Source organism: Lolium perenne, chromosome 4 (genome assembly GCF_019359855.2).
Source record: "Lolium perenne isolate Kyuss_39 chromosome 4, Kyuss_2.0, whole genome shotgun sequence".
Taxonomy (NCBI): domain Eukaryota; kingdom Viridiplantae; phylum Streptophyta; class Magnoliopsida; order Poales; family Poaceae; genus Lolium; species Lolium perenne.
In genome coordinates this window covers 246,761,024-246,780,655 of record NC_067247.2, presented here as the reverse complement: position 1 = coordinate 246,780,655, position 19,632 = coordinate 246,761,024, and the positions used below count along the sequence as shown (strand labels likewise).

The window sequence follows — 19,632 nt, the reverse complement described above, 5'->3', positions numbered from 1 at the left end:
TGCACCAAATGCAATGGCAAGAACACCACAAAGATGCTCAAGTCCTTCTCTCTCAAATTCCAACAAAGCTACAAAAGCTATTGGGGGAATAAGAGAGGAAGAACAAAAAAGAGGAGGAACACCAAATTTCTCCAAGAATCTAGTGGATTCCCCTCACAAAGAGAGGGATTTGATTGGTAGGAATGTAGATCTAGATCTCCTCTTCCTTTTCCCTCAAAAAGATTCAAGAAGCATAGGAGGAGTAGAGGGAAAGCGAAGCTCTCAAGGTCAACAATGGTGGAGAGCACAAAGGGGAAGAGGTAGCTGCCCAAGGAGGAAGAAGGGGGGCTTAAATACCCCCTCCCATCGAAATATGACCGTTTGGGTCAGCTCAGGCCGGATTTTCCGGGCCGGATATTTGCAAAATATCCGGGCCCCGAAAAACGGCTAAGGACATGAGAAAACTGCTCTCAGAATGGGGGCCGGACATTTGGCCGGATATTTGCCCGGATTTGTCCAAAAACCGGATTTTTCCGGGGGGCCGGATTATCCGCCCCAAACTTGGGCCGGAATATCCGCCCCCTGAAAACTGGCAGAAACATCAAACTGAAACGGGCATAACTTTAGCATCCGGACTCCGATTTTGATGATCTTGGGCTTGTTTTAAAGCTAGGAACAAGCTCTACAAGATCATGCAGGAAACCATCATAGTCCAACAAGGGAGGATATAAACAAATGATGAAAGGTTTGACCTATCTAAAAAAGACATACCGGTAAAACCTCCAATCTTGAAAATGCAACAAGTTGCCCGTGCAAAAACCATTCTTGATGAACTAGAGCTTGTCATGAGAATAAGCACAAGCTCTAAATCATCACATGGATAAGATCCAAATAATAAACAAGAAAGATGATGCAAGGATGCAAAGGTTTGAGCTCTCTCCGAACGATACGATCGAGTTACTCACTCGAGAGCCCTCTTGATAGTACGACAACTAAACTATAAACCGGTCTCCAACTACACTATGAGACCGGTGAGAAAGAAACCCTATCAAGAGCAAACCTTATACTTGCGCATACCACTTGAGCTTGATGACGACGATCTTGACCTCAACAAGATGGAACGCCTTTCTTGCTTGTGTTTGCTTGACGAAGTCTTGTAGATTGCTCCCCCATAAACCACCATGGGAGAGCTTCTTCTTCGGCGCATCTTCACATAAACATGACCACCATGTGGATTGCTCCCCCATAATCCACCATGGGAGAGCTTCTTCTTCGGCGCATCTTCACATATCCATGATCACCATATGGATGGCAAGACTCAAGCAAAGGATCTCTTCGAGATGGCTCATCTTGAACTTGCACATCATTTCTTCATTCTTCATCATGTTGATGTCTTGAAGTAACTTGAGGGCTCACTTCATCTTCATCTTCAAGACATACTTGACACTTGATATCCTTCATCAATTTCTTCTTATTGCAACCTTGAAGCCAACATATGGTTCAAGAATTGCCTATGGATAACTCCTACAAATATAACTCAATGCAAACATTAGTCCATAGGGATTGTCATTAATTACCAAAACCACACATGGGGGCTCCATGCACTTTCACCAGCAAAGCTAGATATATATTTGACCAACATAATATAAATTATACAACACAAAAGTTATATCATAAAAATTACTCTAATGTTATATATTTTCTGGATCGTTAATTTAACCAACATAATATATATTAGTAGAACATATGAACATTCTAATGATATATATATTTTGTAATATATGACTTGTATTACGTTGGTAATGTATATACAAAAAAATAAAATGTCTCTATATATAGGGTAACGCAAACATGAAGAAACCAAAAAAGTCCACACCTTGTATGAAATAAAATGCCTACATTTATTCGATGTCTCTATATGTTTATTTGTCTTCATGTGACAACGCATGGTATTCTGCTAGTAGATATAATTGACTTCCTCTTTGCCATTCAGCTGAGTAAAGTCATATACCATATATGTTACATTGATATTAGTTTTTCAGCAGTCGCTATAGCCTTATATCGATTGTAAGTCAATCTACTTAGAAGGCTTTAATTTTTCCTTGTTGTTTGTGTACTTGTTCAAAAGTAAATCCAAAGTTCTAAGATTTGGGAATTTGAAACTTTGGAGTTGCGTAACATGGATTCCGGTGGATATGCCCCCTCACACCCACTTGGTTTTCCACCACTATGCCAAACACAAACAAAGTTAATGCATCCAGAAGAATATGCCAACAAAACAAAGTGTTCGATAAAAGATACACATGACCAAGAGCTAGCATATATGTGTTAATTCTCGTAGCAAAGGCAAGATATCTAGTACATATTGCTGAAATAAGATACTTGGATCTGTAGTAAGTGTCAAGGATTTAGTTGAATCGGAGGAGTACAATGCATGCCATGTGACTACATAAGACACGTTAAATAGTTTTTACGAGTTACTGTTGATCCCTGACTATATATCATCAAAGGTTTTAAGACGATTTTGATATGAGAATTCTAAGAAAGTGGTACTTACGATCTAGACTTTCAATGTTAACAACAATCACATTATTTAGGTTGTTAAAAATGTGAAGAAATCATGCTTGTATAGAATTTATGCAAATGTTTTTGTGCAAATTTGAAAACTTAAACATGACCGCATGCAACCTGTGCAAAAGAAAATGACCAAGCTACAAATTAAAGTTAGGTAGGAGTAGATTAAAGCTGTATCGTTTTCGTTTTCTCATTTACAATTATTGAATGAAAATTTTGCACAACTAAAATCTTTCGTCGTAATCTTTCGAAACTCAGAAGTATGAAATTTTACCAAGCTTTCAAATGTGGGACCATACATGTATTTTCATCTTCGTGCAAAGTAATACGGAGTAATAAAAGGAAAAAAGAAAGAAGGAAAACATTCCGCCGTTATCCCCTCGAAGTCATCTTGCTAGCCGCAATGGCTAAACCCCTGCTGCTCCCGTCGCCGGGCGCCGCGCCGCCGGCGGCTCGCCTCCTCCGCGCGACCCCACCCCTCCGCCTCCGCGCCACCCCATTCCTCAACCAACCACAGCGCACGCCTCCTCAAAGCCGCAACCTTTGTCCCTCCATCTCCGCCGCCGCCGCCGTACCCACCACCACCACCAAGCGCGGCGGCAGGCCGGTCATCAGCGAGGGCAGGGACGAGGACGCCCGACGCGCCGTGTGCCCCGGGTGCGGTGTGTTCATGCAGGAGGATGACCCCGACCTTCCCGGCTTCTTCACTAACCCCTCCCGCCGCTCCCCCTCCCCGCAGGATGAAATCGAACAAGAAGCTGCCGATTTTTCTCCGGATGGGTTCCTCGAGGACGAGGGGGATGGCGATTCGCCTTCAGAATCCGATCTCGCCGCCGAATTGGACGGCCTGGATACCGGTTTCCTCGAGTCCCTTGAAGAAGAGGAAGAGGATGAGGATGAGGAGGGGGGCAGTGACGGAGAGCCGACGGACGGCCTCGACGCCGAGAGCGGCTGGGACTCCGACTGGGACGACGACGGGATGGAGGACGACGAGGAGGAGAAGTGGAGGAGAGAGCTGGATGGGTTCACGCCGCCCGGGGTCGGGTACGGGAACATCACCGAGGAGACCCTGGAGAGGCTGAGGAAGGAGAAGCTCTCCAAGGCGGAGCGGAGGCGGCGGGCGCGGGAGGCCAAGCGGGCCGAGGCGAGGGAGGATTCGGCGGCGGTGGTCTGCGCCCGGTGCCACTCGCTGAGGAACTACGGGCATGTCAGGAACCACATTGCAGACAACCTCATCCCGGACTTCGATTTCGACCGCTTCATATCGTCCCGCCTGGTGAAGCGGTCTGCGGGCACGCCGGTCATTGTCATGGTGGTGGACTGCGCCGACTTCGACGGCTCGTTCCCGAAGAAGGCCGCCAGGTCGCTCTTCAAAGCGCTTGAGGGGAGGGGGAGCTCTAAGCTGAGTGAGACTCCGAGGCTTGTTCTTGTCGGCACCAAGGTGGATCTGCTGCCCTGGGAGCAGATGGGAGTGAGGCTTGAGAAGTGGGTGCGAGGCCGAGCTAAGGCTCTTGGAGCGCCGAAGCTCGATGCCGTTTACTTGGTCAGTGTTCATAAGGATCTGTCCGTGAGGAACTTGATCGCGTATGTCAAGGAATTAGCGGGACCTCGTAGCAATGTGTGGGTGATTGGTGCGCAGAATGCTGGGAAATCTACGCTGATCAATGCTTTTGCAAAGAAGCAAGGTGTGAAAATCACAAGATTGACAGAAGCTGCCGTCCCGGGAACTACGTTAGGCATACTAAGGATGACAGGGGTTTTGCCTGCAAAGGCTAAGGTGTATGACACTCCTGGTTTGCTGCATCCGTATATTATGTCGATGAGGTTAAACAGCGAGGAACGGAAGATGGTTGAAATCAGGAAGGAACTTCGGCCGCGGACCTTCAGGGTGAAGGTAAATTTGAAGTCTGTTGTTAATATTGTCCTAGTTCTATTTATTTCGCATGGAGTGGCTGAAACCTATCTAGTGTTGCAATAGCCCATGAATACAAAAGCATATCTGCCAGGTTTCATAACTAGAAGAGAAATGCCTACTTTCTTCAGTCTATTTTCATACCAACATCCTAATTGTGTTTTACCTAGGAATCTTGCACTAGAAACATGTGGTGAAGTCCTGTAGTATCTATTTTCATACCAACCCTAGAAATGCCTACTTTCTTCATTCTACTTTTGTATTGATGTTCTAATTGTGTTTTAATTCGGGGCATGTACGTGGTCAAGACCTGTAGATGCTGATAGCATTGTAAAATACTGAGCATGAGAAGTGCGCACTTGTATCGCTTTAAAGTTGAAATGAATTTGGTAAACTTGATGATCTCTTGGATTTATAGATGCCTGATATAAATTAAGGGTATGATTATTTCTCAGTCGACTGAGAACTAATTTCATTCTCAGTTAGATGATGTCATCAAATTTCAGTTGCAACTTATTTTGCAACTCATGACTAGCATGAATCAAGATGCAAATCAAATGGTGCAAGACTTGACTAAGCACGAAGTTAGTTCTCAGCTAGCTGAGAACTAGCAAATCCCATAAATTAATCACAAATGAAACAGCACTTGTATGATTTTAACCAGTAACCCCAGCATTCTTTTGCTGAACTTGATGCTGTAAAGGACTTATAGTTGCCTTGCCTGTTATAGTTGATTGCAAACTAAACAGTACTTAGATGATTTTCCTAGTTATGACATTACTCTTGGAAGACCTTATACATCTAATACCCTTGGACAAGTCTAATTCCTTGAAAGGTTAAGTGCTCTAATAGCAGCCCTGAGCTCCCTAACCCTCAATTACAAAATTATTGTTCTGTGTTGTATCAGAATCTATGAGGTCTGTTTGACTCATTAGTTGCAAACTGTTGCAGGCAAGACAATCCGTCCACATCGGAGGGTTAACACGCTTGGATGTACTAGAAGCTTCAGTTCAAACAATCTATGTAACTGTTTGGGCATCTGCCAGTATTTCCCTTCATCTTGGAAAGACTGAAACTGCTGAAGAACTTCGGAGCAAACATGTTGGCATCAGGCTTCAGGTGACTCCAATTTCTGACCTGCTTAATGTTGCTCCTAAGAATAAATTAATTAGATTCTGTTTAATTAAAGGACTACATAAATATATCTTTGAACTAAGGTTGCTTTATGAAACACCACCACGTGTGATGTACTAATTGAATAAGCAAACATAGCAATTTGCTATGGCTGTATTATTTCATGGACGACTAATGGTTCAAATCTGGCTGTTAAACTCCTATTATACACTAAATGATGATGATTTTCAAGAGAATAACGAAGCCTGCTACCTGCTTTACTGTGCAGCGCATAGGCAGCTGAAGTTTATCATCTACATTTTTTTTTTCATTTTTCTCTATCGTACTAATTTTCACACTGCAACTATACAGCCACCAGTTGCGCCAGAGCGAGCCACCGAGTTGGGCCAGTGGACAGAGAGACGGATCGAAGTGTCCGGGATCAGCTGGGACATGAACAGTACGGACATCGCGGTTTCTGGCCTAGGCTGGTACTCGCTGGGCCTGAAAGGCCGTGCCACCGTCTCCGTGCATACTTTCGATGGCATCGATGTGACGCAACGTGACGCGATGATCCTTCACCGAGCCAAGTTCCTCGAGAGGCCTGGGTTTTTGCTGCCCATCGCCATTGCAAATGCTATAGGCGAGGAGACCAGGAAGAAGAACGAGAGGATGAAAGGTCAGCAGAGTGACGATGATGACCTTTTGGATGATGAAAGTAGTGAGTGACCACGTGAAATGACTGTAGACAACTTCTGTCATGGAACCTATATTTAGTGAGAGACCCTTGCTTGTAAAGGTGAACATTGCGTTAGAATTGTTAGATAGGAGTGAAAGAAAATGGCCGATGTTTCTAGCTGGTCATTGTGATCTGTGAAGTGTACTACACCCAACCCAACAGGAATGTAGAAGAAGTCGCTAATAACTGAGAGAAAGGAGATGATATTTCTGCCACCTTGCACACAATACAATACTATGGGGTCGTTTGATAGTTCTTATTTTATTCACATTATGTAATGGCCTAATCCTGCTTTTTTATTTCTCTTGGATAAGATTGCCCTTCACTTTTTGCTGTTGTTTTCTCTAAGGCTTGAACATTGACATCATGTATTAACAACATTTTTTAGTTAGAACATCGTATAAATCTTGAAGAAATTGTACGATGATCACATGGAAACATGTGGTCTCTACAAGTCCAAAATCACGAGCAGATTGGCGCATATGTCTTTTTTAGCAGATTGGCCCATATGTCTGAGGATGCAGTTGATATATATGGCCGGATGCCCTTGCAGAAAAAAATAGCTTGTCGGTGCATCAAACTAGGATATTTATTTCGCAAAAAAAGAGAATCGTGATATTTAATTAGGGATCTTTTTATGGTCAAGCGCAGGTCCTTCTTTTACCCATTCAACGGATTAGATTAAGCAAACCAAGACAAGTACATGTAATTTTTTGAGAGATTGCAAGACTAGGACATATGCGGAAGTATAGAAGTGGAGACCCATAGTTCTACTCTCAAAAAAAAGACCCATAGTTCTAAATTTCCAATAAGTACAACCTCAACATTGTACATAGTAGTTCTAATAGGTGTAATATATGCAGGTGCATTTACAACTACAAACTGCAGTTGTACTATGAACTTTTCCCTAGGATTAATTGGGGACAAGCTAATGAGATCTACTAGCCATACAGTACCAACTGCATCTCCAAGATTTGTCAAACCTCGATAGAGGAGCACATGCATATATGCTCAGAACACTGACTGCAAAATTTTGTCAATACTCAGGATCTTCACAAGAGAACATCACTAGTACTGTAGTACAGCAAGTCAGAAATTAAATGATAGAGAAAGCTAGTGGCTTAAATAATTTGACGTCAAGACTTAAGCAAGAAAGATCATGAGATGTATTATAGTACAAGGTTGGATCTCTTCAGTACCTTTCTTATATATGTTCAGTTCTTATTCCGAAGCTCACTATTACTAAACGCTTTGATGCAAATGTCAGAGCATCAGACAAGAATAACAAAGTGTTTAATGAGAGGTGATGTGTCGATTTTAGCATTGTAACTGATCATGAAAAATGTGCTAGAACGCCTGCTACATGCACTGAGAGCTTGCAGTTTTCTGACTAGCTGCAATGTCTTCTATTTTTATTTTATTTTATGTCTCTGGTTGCACGAATTAAGTGGGACAAATTTTCATGTGCCTGCATCCTCAGGTTTTTACCTACTATGGACTCTTCTTATGACATATATGGGATAGGTAAATCCTGACACAAAATGCAAGAGGCAGACAAATACAAGAACTTGAGGTATCAACAGATAATTTGTCACAGAAGCAAGTTTGAACCTTGTTTTGTGCCATGTCTCCTAGAGCGGGTATCATACAATCGAAAAGGTATCTTCAAGGATGCAATCCTCATAAGAAGGAAATATTGTTTAAAAAAATATTAGGGAAAAAAACCAGAGGAAATAAGCTTCCTCCTCTATTCTTTACATATATTTCTGTTGTTTCTAGCACACAAAAATTCTTCTTGGCTACTGGTTACCATGCTTACTTTTTGTTCTGAAACTTCCAATTAGGCCTCGAGGTGACATTCTCACAAAAAACCGACCAAAAAATAGCATCAGTTATATCTTATGTCTATGAATGTGATCTTATGGCATTGATGCTTAGGATAGCCTTGCCCTCTTGGAAGCGGGGGAACAGGCCTGGTTGTCATTAACATTGTCGCTGTTTATTGTTTGTGATGATCCAGGTGTTATGCTATCATCACTGGTAGATGTGGAGAATGAGGCATCCAGCACACCAGAAGGACTTGCACTCTTGTGCGCGTTCTTCTTCGCTAGTGCCATCTCTTGCATTGCTTCACAGCATCTTGCAACAATTCCCTGCAAAAGCAATATTGACTAGATTTTTTAAAAAAAAATTGATATACTAATAGATAATATGGCTCTTATGGTAAATCTTACACACCTTATCAACTGGAATTTTAAAACCAACGAAAGTGCTATCGAAGCCAGGAAGTTGGGCTTCAGGAGCCACTAAAAGAGCTGTGGCTGCAGCAATCTCAGAAGGTCTGAATTGAAGGAACTTTGTTGCTGTGAATCAAACAAGACAAAAAACACATGTTATATTTGATACTTAAAATAACAATGTGCATGAGTATTGGATTGATTCATAAGGCGATTAGTCGAACCTTTCAGGGTGTCGAGTATGAGCTTGGTGCACCGAGAGACTAGATCATGAGTTAGTGGCTTCCCCGCGTTGAGCTTGTCAAGGAAGTGATCAATGAACGAGAAGGGTGTCACAGAGTTCATCCTCCATTTCAGAGTGCTCAGCACAAAAACCTCCATCCTTTGAATAGCATTTGCTCCAAACACATACTTGGCACCACAAACCTGTGACGCACCAGCAAATCTTAGAAAATCCATGGAACAGTTATGGATTCAATACAGGAGTGCTATGTCGTCTTCACCTGAAAGTCTACAGACTGGGGAACAACAATCTCCTCCATCTTGGCAGCAAGGGATACACAAGCAACTGCCAGAAGCTGCTGCATCCAGGGTGCGTCGTTCTACAGCAACGAGACACAAACATATCCTCATGAACTTGGTAATGAAAGAAAAATGTACAATTACAGCTCAGTAGCTTTCTTACAGGGAGTTGTTTTGAGGATAGGAACCTATCAAGATAGTTCACCGCAAGGTATACACAGAGTGGTCCAAAACTGTAGTGACCCTGGACCTGCAGCAACACATACAGGTAAAGCAGTCAGTTTCAGTTACCATGTAAAAACAAAATTGACCAAGTAATGTCCAAGGAGGAGAAGTCAAGGCTATATCTTGTAGATTGCAGAGCCTAAGAACTAGATAGAAACAGCTAAAAAAGATTATGGAATCATAATTCATAAACAGGTCAAATACAAAAAAAAAGCATTAGAGTCCTAAATGGAAATAAGCACCTGATATGGTCTGGTGATTTTCGTTTCGTTACCTTGCAAATCCAGTCGATGGCGTCGGTTCTCCAGGAAAGCTCCAATCCTCCATTGTTCAGCCTCTCCAGGTATACCCTGGCTGCGGTTTCAGTGAATTGTTCCCTCTCCTTGGCCATATGCAACTCTACAAGCTTGTCGCTCTCCAACTGCAACCTGGCAAAGCCTGACAGATCAAGATCCCTCCCCGGTTCTGGCGCCTCATAGTCATCGCGCCTAAGGATGCTGCCACTGTCCTCTTCACAGAACAGGGAGATGGAGGAAGAGGTGCCCAACACCATGGCAACGAAAATTTTCTTGTTTCTTGGTCTTGTCTGGTAATCTCTGTGTGTGAGAGAGAGGCGAGAGGAAGGTCTTATAGAGGCTGAGGAAACAGTTCGCTGGATGAGCAGGCAAAAAAAGGGTATATGGGGTTTTAGGAGAAGATTTTGGGTCATGTCTACACACGCCACCCAATTTACAGCCAACAAATTAATGGTGTTGCCTCATCTTGTAACCACCATTTAGGGAATCATTGAACTATTTTCCTTGTATACATGATTGCTAGTAGTTTCCTTGTGCTTCCGTTTTTTACAAGTAGTAATTGTCAATATGGTGTACTACTATGTTAACTTGGGGGATTATTGTTTTTCTTTACAAAAAAGGAGAGGACACGGACACACAGCCTATCAGGTTGGCACCAAATGTCAAAATAAAAAATAAAAAACGTAAAACGTGAAGTGTTTCCATCCAAGGAAGGTGCAGGGAGATGACGCGTCATTGAGGGGCCAATATGCTCACCAGGACATTGTGATCTCAAATTGTTCCATAGATGCAATTCATGGAAAGAAACGTCCTCTCTCTTTTCTCAGGAACATATGGCAAGAAACGTGCCAGGTTAGTTGGGCACCAGGACAACAAAATACTTTGGGCAATCAAGAAAATTACCTTTTCCACAATAATTCTGGACTATACATGAAACTATGTTACTTTCAGCTCATTATACACATCATACGAGTCGAAGCGCCATAAGTACCATATTCATCACAGTGCAAAATAGCAAACATTCTCATGCACCAAGCTTTCTTTTTCGCGAAAACGCAAAAGACTTGCGTTTCGATGCATTGATAGATAGAAAAGGTTATATGCACATGTCCACAAAGGGACCAACACCCCGCACTACACCTCGACCCAAGAAAGGAGACCTAGTCTAGGGGAGAATCTGGCGGACACCCCGGGCTCCCGCGCTCGCTCACTGTTGCGCCTCGGTCTTGATGTCGTTGAGCAGGGAAGGCACCGAAGGCTGTGCGTTGTCAAAGATCGCAACATTCCGGTGCTTCCAGATCCACCACGCCGTGAGCATGATTATGATTATCGACGATGTACCTTCATGCACCAAGCTTTCATGGTGGAGTTCTAACAAATTCCGCTATTTGGGTCCATGGGCCATGGCATGCTTTTGCTTCAAGTGCTAGTTCCCTTCGTATTTCGGATCAGCCATCACAAAGTGGTACGCCATGGCCAGAACAAATATGAAGATGCCCAGGAAGTTGGTGAAGAAACCCAAGTCTTGATCGTTAAACATCTGTAAGAATGGCAACAAGCAGGCGTTACTTTAGATCTCAAATCTGCTAATGATATCAGATGACATACTCCGAGAGCCAGCAGATAACCAAAATAACGTATGCAAACCTAAAAACAAGATACTCTAAGATAAAGAAGTATAATAAAGCTTCTGCGTCAACAGTTTGAAAATGGAAACATATTCAGAATACGAGCAAGAACATATGGTTTTATGCATTAAATATACAGTGCGAGGAGGGTTCACTGGGGGACCATGCAGTTTAAATCATGAGCTAACTCTCTGCATGATAATATACTATTTAACTATTCCAAGCTAAGCATTAGGAACTGATATTTCATAATGGGTTTATTGGGCTGCTGGTCGACTTGAACATCGTTCATAATACACAAAACTGCCTGGCAATAACTTATCATAACCAATCCAACTTTCCTTTACCAAGCAGACCAAAAAAAAAAATACACGGGGCAGCTAAAACATTGATGAGTTGTAGGCAGTTAGGCAACACTGCACCTATCATCTTGCTTATTGCAGGCATGTCAAAATCACAGCCAAACAGGAGAGTACAATTAGAAACGATGCCAAATTGAACAAATGGAGAAACATACACGACAAAGTTCTTGAGAAGTCACTGCTGCTACCATGGTTCTGTCCAAACTATCAGACATAAACAAAGAATTATACCAAAAAAATCAAGCAATGCAGTTGACCAGAGAAATTAGACATACAGATTAAGTTGTTCGTAAAAGCGTTAATGCAGATTAAATTGGAGTGAAGTGTCGAACTTTCATGCCATTGGTAAGGTTCAAGTGCAAGGCTCCCTGACCTCTGCACCACATCAGGTGCAGGGCCAACATAACGGGATCACAAAAAAAAACTCAGTTTATCCATGATCTTGTGTGTACCTGTTTTCCACTAATGGGCCCAATAAAAAATCTAAACACAGCAAACTCCCATTTCTCAAAATAATATCTTTTTTTACTGTTGTCCTACTAATTCATCAGACAATTAAGGAGAAGAGTGGCAAGCCGATGATATATCCAAGAAGATGATTCTGTAAGGAGATAATTGAGTTGCTGTAAACTAGGCTTTCCAAGCTTATCATGGTCCGAAAAAAGCCTTGCAACTCTCCGTATACACAATCCAACTATTCATAATGGATTTGTTGTACTGCCAATCAACTCGAACACCGTCAGTAATGAACAAAACCACATGGCAATAACTACTCATAACCAATCCAACTTTCCTCTACCAAGCACACCCAAAATATATACACGCAGCATGTAAAACATTAATGAATTGTAGGCAGTTTAGCAACACTGCACCTGTCATCTTGCTTATTGCATGTATGTCAAAAGTAGTCAAACTGAAGAGTGCAATGAGAAAAATGATGCTAAATTGAACAAATGGAGAAACACACAACAAAAATAGTGAAAACTCACTGCTTCTACCATAGGCTATCCAAAATATCAACCATAAATAAAGCATTATACCTAAGAAAGTAAAACAACGCAGTTGGCCAAAGAAATGATAAGTATAAAGTTGTATGTCAAATTGTTACTGCAGATTAAAGTGCAACGCAGTGCCAAACTTTCATGCCACCAGCAAGCTTCAAGTGCAAGGCTCCCTGACCTCTGCACCACATCAGGCGCAGGGCCAGCAGAATGGGATCACAAAAAACCTACTTTATATGTGATCTTGTGTGTTCACCTTTTCTGTATTTGGCCCAACAACAAATCATAAACTCCCGCTTTTCATTAACCATATACACTAGGGTTTTCAAGCTTATCATGGTTTGAAAAATAAATAATGAAAAGCCTTGCAACTCTATGTGTCAAAAAAAAAATCTGAGGTGTAGAGAAAACAGAAAAGTTTTTTTCCTTCTTCAAATCAAGGAAAACCAGACACTCCTGAAGACATAGCATTTCTATGTCTTGCTATTGCCTATCAAGTAGGTATTGTCACAACCATGTAATGAGCACAGTTAGCAATGTCATGACAATAAGAGTAGACTGCAGCTTACAGACATTCTGAATTTCAGATTCAAGAATATTAGGGGAACACAGGAAACGTATTTTAGGAATATTGAACTATTTGAGCATACAACGTACTAGAATCCATAAAATGATACATGTAGTAGTAACGTAATTGTCATGTGGGTTGGTCACCAACATGCCGGGTTTAGCTGGCTCTAACCAAGGGATATAATCCCTGATGTCATTCAGTTAGGAATAATATCATTTAAACTGGGAGGTGACAACGATAAGATATCCCTTAGCTTGGGCCGTACGCCAATTAGAGATAGATATTTCACTGGAGATGAGATTTGTTGAGATTCAGTTGTAGGGCCAGCTCTATATAAGGAGCCTTGGCACATCTATTTTCAATTAGCAATAAGAATTACAATACATCTGCTGTCTACTTCCTCCCAATCGCTAATCTAGACCACCCGGCCATCCTCCGGGTTACCCTCATGCAGGGGCAGACTGCAGAGCTAGACCAAAGTTGGCAGGGTGCACCAATCATATGCAACATATAATCACAGGCTAATTTTGTTGGCTGATTGCAAGTAAAATTTCTTTTACCACCCTGCTAGCTTCGAAGAGCTCCGCCCCTGCCCTCATGAACCCTAGTTCATGACAATAACTCCAGAAGAAATAATATATGCATAACCATATATATGGAAGGAATTACGCTTTCATAAATATGGTTCACAAGAACAAGATGGTCATTATTTTTTGGGGGCCTTTAACAAAATTTGCCAGTACCAAATCAACCCGTCAGTGTTAATTGCTAGTAGCTGCCACCTAATTTGCATGACAAAAAGTAAACTAAACTGAGCATTACTATACATTGAACACCCCGAATGTTTAAGCAGAACTCTCATCATCAATCACATACTATATCTTCCAGGAAATTTCTCCACAGACACCAGAAAATTAGAAACATGATAACAAAAAATAATAGATGTATGAATAGCATTGACATTTCCTACAATGTACTTGTTATATCTAAGCGCCTTTTTGTAACGCAAGAATCTGCAGAAAACATTGTATGTTCCTTACCCTACGGAATTACCAAATTCCAAACAGTCAGTTACTTAGGCATAACTTTGCTTCTTTTTTATAATTACATTTTTTCTAAAGCATTTCTTTTTTGTCTTTGTTCATGGTCCTGCTAGTAGCTCTTTTATTTTTCAGTGCCATGGCGGTCAGACTCTCTGGTTTTTTCCTTCTCAAACATGCATTCGGAAGCATGTCCAAGAAAAAGAGAGCAGCCAGTTACAACGTTGTTATTGAAAATCCACATTCCAAACAGTCTGTTACAATGTTTTTCGTGTTCCAAATACAGCCACCTCAGTGCTTCTCACTACCACCACTATGAAGTAAAAGCCTTTTGGGAAAATCGTTTCTTTGGCCTATGAGTTTGATGGGCTGCAGGACATCCCTACTCTTACGCTAAATAAGTAATTATGAAAAAAAAATAGTTATTCTTAAAAAATGTAGTTATAGACTGATCTTTTGATTTCAAAGTAAATAAAATAAAAAAAGAACAATATCGGTCCTTTTTTTTAGCAAAAAGCTAACTGAGGATTTTGTGATGACTGATGGATCAATCTTGCACCGCATCAACTGATTTACACAACCCTCAGGATGGATCAATTTTAGAACCCCAATCTTTGGCTTTTTCCTTTGATGTATGTGTTATCCTATGGAGATTTCGCAAAGGTACTAGTTGGCTAGTTGCTATATTTAGGATTTGATGCGCACTTTGTTCATGAAATTCAGGAGTGGAGGGTCTCTATGGCCATACTAGGCCATGCACACAAGGCGGCCACAACCTTAGGTGTTGGTCGCCATGTCTAGTTTATCTCTCCACCCAATAAGTGATCAATAGAACAGTTCCCTTCCCTCAAAACGAATTGTCATTTTTTCACAATAAATTACTATTACTCGGTCATTAAACAATTCAAGAACACGTCAAGTCTAAAAGAAGTTATAAGATCATATAACCCTTTCTTTCTTGTAGCTATTGTCAGATAGTCCACTGAATAAAAATAAAGACACGGCCTGAGTTAGAGCAATTTACTACTACCTCTGATCCATAATACTTCTCGTGGCTTCAGTTCAAATTTGAACTTGAACTAAAGCCACAACAAGTATTATGGATCGGAGGGAATAATTCAGACTTTGATTTAACAAAATAAATACCTATTATATAGCATCAAGAATTCAGGATTTCACGAGTTCGAAGATGATCTTAGCCAACTCAATAGCCATTACTATAAGCGTCACATATGATATGCAATATCCATGTAAATTCACAAGACTTACAGAGAGGATACTTAAGGTTGGAAAGTAGACCTATATTTCTCAAAGCTAAAATCAAGTAGCTCGCAATCATCAAATCTTCACATTAAAAACAAGGAATGGTAATTTTCTTATTCTTCGTGACTTTTAACCACTCAGGAGTCAGGACAACCTGTCAACCGAAAACCTTGTTTCATGCTCCACAGTATCTTGCAAAACAGTAATTAATTGGATCATGCATAGTAGAACTGAAGTGAAAAGATCACAGAAACAACGAACTAACCTTTGATATCATCAATAAATTAATGCTATTTCCATTTTTCTCATATCGCAAGTGCAAAATAACATAAAATGCCATCAGTACCTTTCTAGAGCCACTGCCATGACCCGTGACGGTGAAAATTTCCGTTAAGGAAAAAACACAAGTTGTTATATCTGCATGGAAGCTTGGACTGAATCTGCAATTGGCTCCAGGATACTCCGAGGTTCTTATGCTCAACATAAGAAGCAGGAATTCCAATCAATATGACAATAACGCAGTACAAATTCCCACATCAGAATACAAGGTGTGAAAGCGCAGCAATTTTATCACCTTGGATTCCATATTTCCATGGTCATGCAGGCACGCATGCTGAGGGATTGAGGCAAATAGAGTAGGCAGTCCATGGAAAGATACACATAACAAAATCATAACTAGATTAGTTTATTATGTAAGATCAAGTAGAAATGCACAAGAAAAGATGTTCATAGAGCCATTAAAGGCAACAGTGCGGAGATTTTACAGTGTGGCAAGGATGACAGGTAGTTTGTTCTTGCCATATGTGTGCAATACTATACTTAAGACACTGGGCAGGGTACGGTCCATATTGTTTGCTTCCAATAACTAATAACTAGAAGGTGAGAAAACGTGCCGTACAAGATGAGCTTTCATGAGGCGGCCAATTCATAGAGAAACATACAGTCGATGCTATTATTACTGGGCTTTGCGTACGAATATTTCTATTTTCATGGGTCACTCATGTTTGCATTCATACTTCAGCAGAAGTAGAATGATGAGAAAGCGTCATATTACCGTCCAAGCAGTCTTATACCACAAATGGCCCACGAGGCCAGAAGTCCCAGAGCTATACAAGCCGTTGAGAGAAATTTATGAACTTGTTACATAAATTAAAAAATGGTAAACAACAAAAGGCATGTTCCCCTGTTAAACATTACTAGCTCAAGATTAAATGGGAGGAGTTTTGCTTAATTAAACCATTCCATCTACCTTTTGACATATTTAACCATTTCAGTTCATTCGAAAAATCATTTGTAAATCAATGCTGACATCATTTGACAAAAAAATTTTGTGCAAGCAAAAATATTATATTGTAATTTACCAAAAATCCCCACAAGAACAGTGACCATCTTTAAAGTGGTGGAACCGGTTTGAATCCCGGACAATGATCTCTCTCTCAGTTATTTTGGATATATATTTGGTGGCATTGTGGCAATCCCCACACACGCGCAAATTCTTGTATATGTGGAGTGGAGTTCTTGAAGGAGTATTTATGATGCCAAATGCAATAGCTAATCTCTCACTATGATTATTCAAGATGTGTTCCTTCTCATCCTCCTCTACATCCTGTAGGACGAAACTGCAGTCAGGAACATAACCTATAGTTTTCATCTTGGCCAACAGATTACGCAGCTCTGCCTGGATCTCTTCATGTTGAGGGTGGGGTTCTGTCTGGTTGCCACTGTAAAATACATTCACTGATCTTTTGACCTCTATTGAGCTCCATCCAGGGGTTTTCTGCAAATTTTGGCGCCTGACCAAAGACCTTACTTCATCAACTCCATCCCATTTCCCAACCTTCGCATACATATTCGACATTAGAACATAATATCCAACATTCTCTGGATCAAGTTGAAATAAATTTTGTGAAGCCACTTTTCCCATTTCAACATTCCCATGAATCCTGCAAGCACCAAGAAGAGCGCCCCAAACAGCGGAATCAGGTTTAATTGACATGCTTTGTATGAAATTAAAAGCTTCATCCAGCTGACCAGCTCTGCCAAGCATATCTACCATGCACGCATAATGTTTTGCAATGGGGGTAATACCATATGTGATCTGCATCATATCAAAGAAACTCCGACCTTGGTCAACTAAGCCAGCGTGACTACATGCAGCCAATAATGAAACAAATGTGACATGATCGGGCTTAATTCCTTCCTGCTGCATTTGTGAGAAGAGACCGAGAGCCTTTGCGCCATGCCCATGAACTCCAAGGCCAGCCATGATGGCATTCCAAGGACCTGTACTCCTTCTAGGCATATTTTGAAAGAAAAGCATCGCGTCAGCCAACTTGCCACATTTAGCATACAAGTCTATCAGACAAGTTCCAACATACACATCCAGACTTAATCCAGTCTTAACGGACAGAGCATGCATTCGCATGCCCTGCTGCAACGCGCCAAGATGTGAGTATGCAGGCAAAACACTAACAATTGTCCCCTGAACAGCCCTTAGACCCTCATCCTTCTGCATATGACCATATCTCTCAATTGCCTCGTTGGCAAGCCCATTCTGTGTATACCCTGTGATCAAAGTGTTCCAGGACACAGCATCTCGAACTGGCATGATATCGAACATCCTCTGGGCAGCCTCGATCTTTGACAGCTTCGCATACATATCAACTATAGAATTCCCCGCAATTATGTCACCCACGTCCCACCCCCGCCTCATCACATAGCAGTGCACTGACCTCCCACGGCAGCCATCTCCACACTGGGCAACGGCAGATGCCAGACTTACAAGAGTGAGCACGTCAGGGGAAACCCCGCTGTCCATCATACCACGAAACATCTTGACCGCAGCAGCAACCTGCCCACCCTGCTCATGGCCTGAAACGATTGAATTCCACGTCACCAGATCGCGGCACTCCATCCCATCAAACACCCCACGGGCATCCTCCAGCATCCCCAGCTTTCCGTACACGTCGATCAACGCGTTGCACACGAAGAGGTCCTTGTCCATCCCGCGCTTCACCGCGTACACATGCATGGCCAGCGCGAGCGCCCGGTCCCCCAGCAGGACGCACATCGGCAGCACGCTCGAGATTGTCACCGTGTCGCCAGCGACGCCCTCCCCCACCATTCTCCCGAACAGGCCCACCGCCTCGTCCGCACGAGCGTTGCGGCACAGTCCGGACAGCATCGAGTTCCACGCGGGCAGGTCCCGGTCCGGCATTTCGTCGAACACCCTGTAGGCTTCCGAGACGCGACCGAACCGGAGGTAGGCGTGCACGAGGGAAGCGGGGGCGAAGACGCTCGGGTGGAGGAGGCCGAGACGGAGCGCGCAGGCGTGAAGCTGCGCTGCGGAGGCGTGGCCTGGGGACGCGCGGATGAGCGGTGGGAAGGTGAAGCCGTCGGGGCGGAGAGGGTGAGCGCAGCAGAGGATGTGGCGGAGGAGCGGGAAGGCGAGGCGCGGGAGGGAGGCGCGGGAGAAGGCGGCGATGAGGGTGTTGGTGAGGAGGAGGGGAGGCACCTGGAGTAGCGGGTCGAGCTGCCGGAGTTGGCCGGAGGTCACCAGCACCGCCTGGACGCCGCGAGGCAACGCCGACGATGGCATTGGTGTCACACGGACCACCGCCCGGCATGTCCTATGTCTCTATTTTGTGTGCCATCTTTTTCAAAACACACAAAGAAACATTATGATCAGTTGAACATTCTCAAGTCTGATCATCACTGTGGAAAATCTAAGTATGTCTTTATTTTGTGTGGCAGTTATTTACAAGTTTTTTACTCTTTCTTAATGTAGTTAATTCTGTGTCTTACTTAAAACCATGCAAAATCTCATTGTAAACTTCTTTACATTCTAGGATATACAAAAATGATAAAATCTGACAAATTTATAGTTATAAAATCTGTGCTATTTACTATAATCATATTCATATTTTTGTATAGAATAAAAAATTCATCTCATATTAAGATTTTGCACGTTTCTATTGTACATTATTGGCTACATCAAGAATTTATTTTCAGAACTTTTGAACATTAAAATATGATTTTATAATTTTAAAAATAAAAGGTTATATGTAGCTTGTTCTACCTTCAGAACTTCCGCCGATATCTAGATAAAATTGAGTTAAGTAATTTGGGATAGAGGGAATATTATAATTTGACAACAAAGTAATATGTAAT

The 19,632-nt window shown here is 42.1% G+C and overlaps 4 protein-coding genes across 5 annotated transcripts; 1 reads left to right on the top strand and 3 right to left on the bottom strand.

The window, feature by feature from the left end:
* The first annotated feature begins 2,899 nt into the window (after window positions 1-2,899).
* Window positions 2,900-6,532, top strand: LOC127332369 (GTP-binding protein BRASSINAZOLE INSENSITIVE PALE GREEN 2, chloroplastic). Its single transcript, XM_051358654.2, has 3 exons — window positions 2,900-4,447; window positions 5,417-5,584; window positions 5,951-6,532. Exons 1-3 carry the CDS (start codon window positions 2,957-2,959, stop codon window positions 6,305-6,307), a joined length of 2,016 nt encoding a protein of 671 aa, XP_051214614.1. The 5' UTR covers window positions 2,900-2,956; the 3' UTR covers window positions 6,308-6,532.
* A 1,466-nt stretch (window positions 6,533-7,998) lies between these two features.
* Window positions 7,999-10,081, bottom strand: LOC127329981 (cyclin-D2-2-like). The gene is made up of 6 exons (XM_051356361.2): window positions 9,576-10,081; window positions 9,240-9,326; window positions 9,058-9,156; window positions 8,779-8,980; window positions 8,556-8,680; window positions 7,999-8,470 (listed from the first exon to the last, which is right to left on the bottom strand). The coding sequence occupies exons 1-6, from the start codon at window positions 10,008-10,010 to the stop codon at window positions 8,252-8,254; spliced, it is 1,167 nt and encodes a 388-aa protein (XP_051212321.1). The 5' UTR covers window positions 10,011-10,081; the 3' UTR covers window positions 7,999-8,251.
* Window positions 10,082-10,452: 371 nt separating this feature from the next.
* On the bottom strand, window positions 10,453-16,442 carry LOC127332370 (dolichyl-diphosphooligosaccharide--protein glycosyltransferase subunit 4A-like). Of its 2 annotated transcripts, none has more exons than XM_051358656.2 (2): window positions 15,809-16,442; window positions 10,453-11,137 (listed from the first exon to the last, which is right to left on the bottom strand). In XM_051358656.2, the coding sequence occupies exons 1-2, from the start codon at window positions 15,944-15,946 to the stop codon at window positions 11,024-11,026; spliced, it is 252 nt and encodes an 83-aa protein (XP_051214616.1). In that variant the 5' UTR covers window positions 15,947-16,442; the 3' UTR covers window positions 10,453-11,023. The 2 variants fall into 2 exon arrangements, with proteins under 2 accessions (XP_051214616.1, XP_071675221.1); XM_071819120.1 differs by lacking the exon at window positions 15,809-16,442 and adding an exon at window positions 11,743-15,798.
* Window positions 16,443-16,788: 346 nt separating this feature from the next.
* On the bottom strand, window positions 16,789-19,108 carry LOC139829792 (pentatricopeptide repeat-containing protein At4g33990). The gene has a single exon (XM_051358655.2). It carries the CDS (start codon window positions 19,058-19,060, stop codon window positions 16,820-16,822), a length of 2,241 nt encoding a protein of 746 aa, XP_051214615.1. The 5' UTR covers window positions 19,061-19,108; the 3' UTR covers window positions 16,789-16,819.
* Window positions 19,109-19,632: the final 524 nt, after the last annotated feature.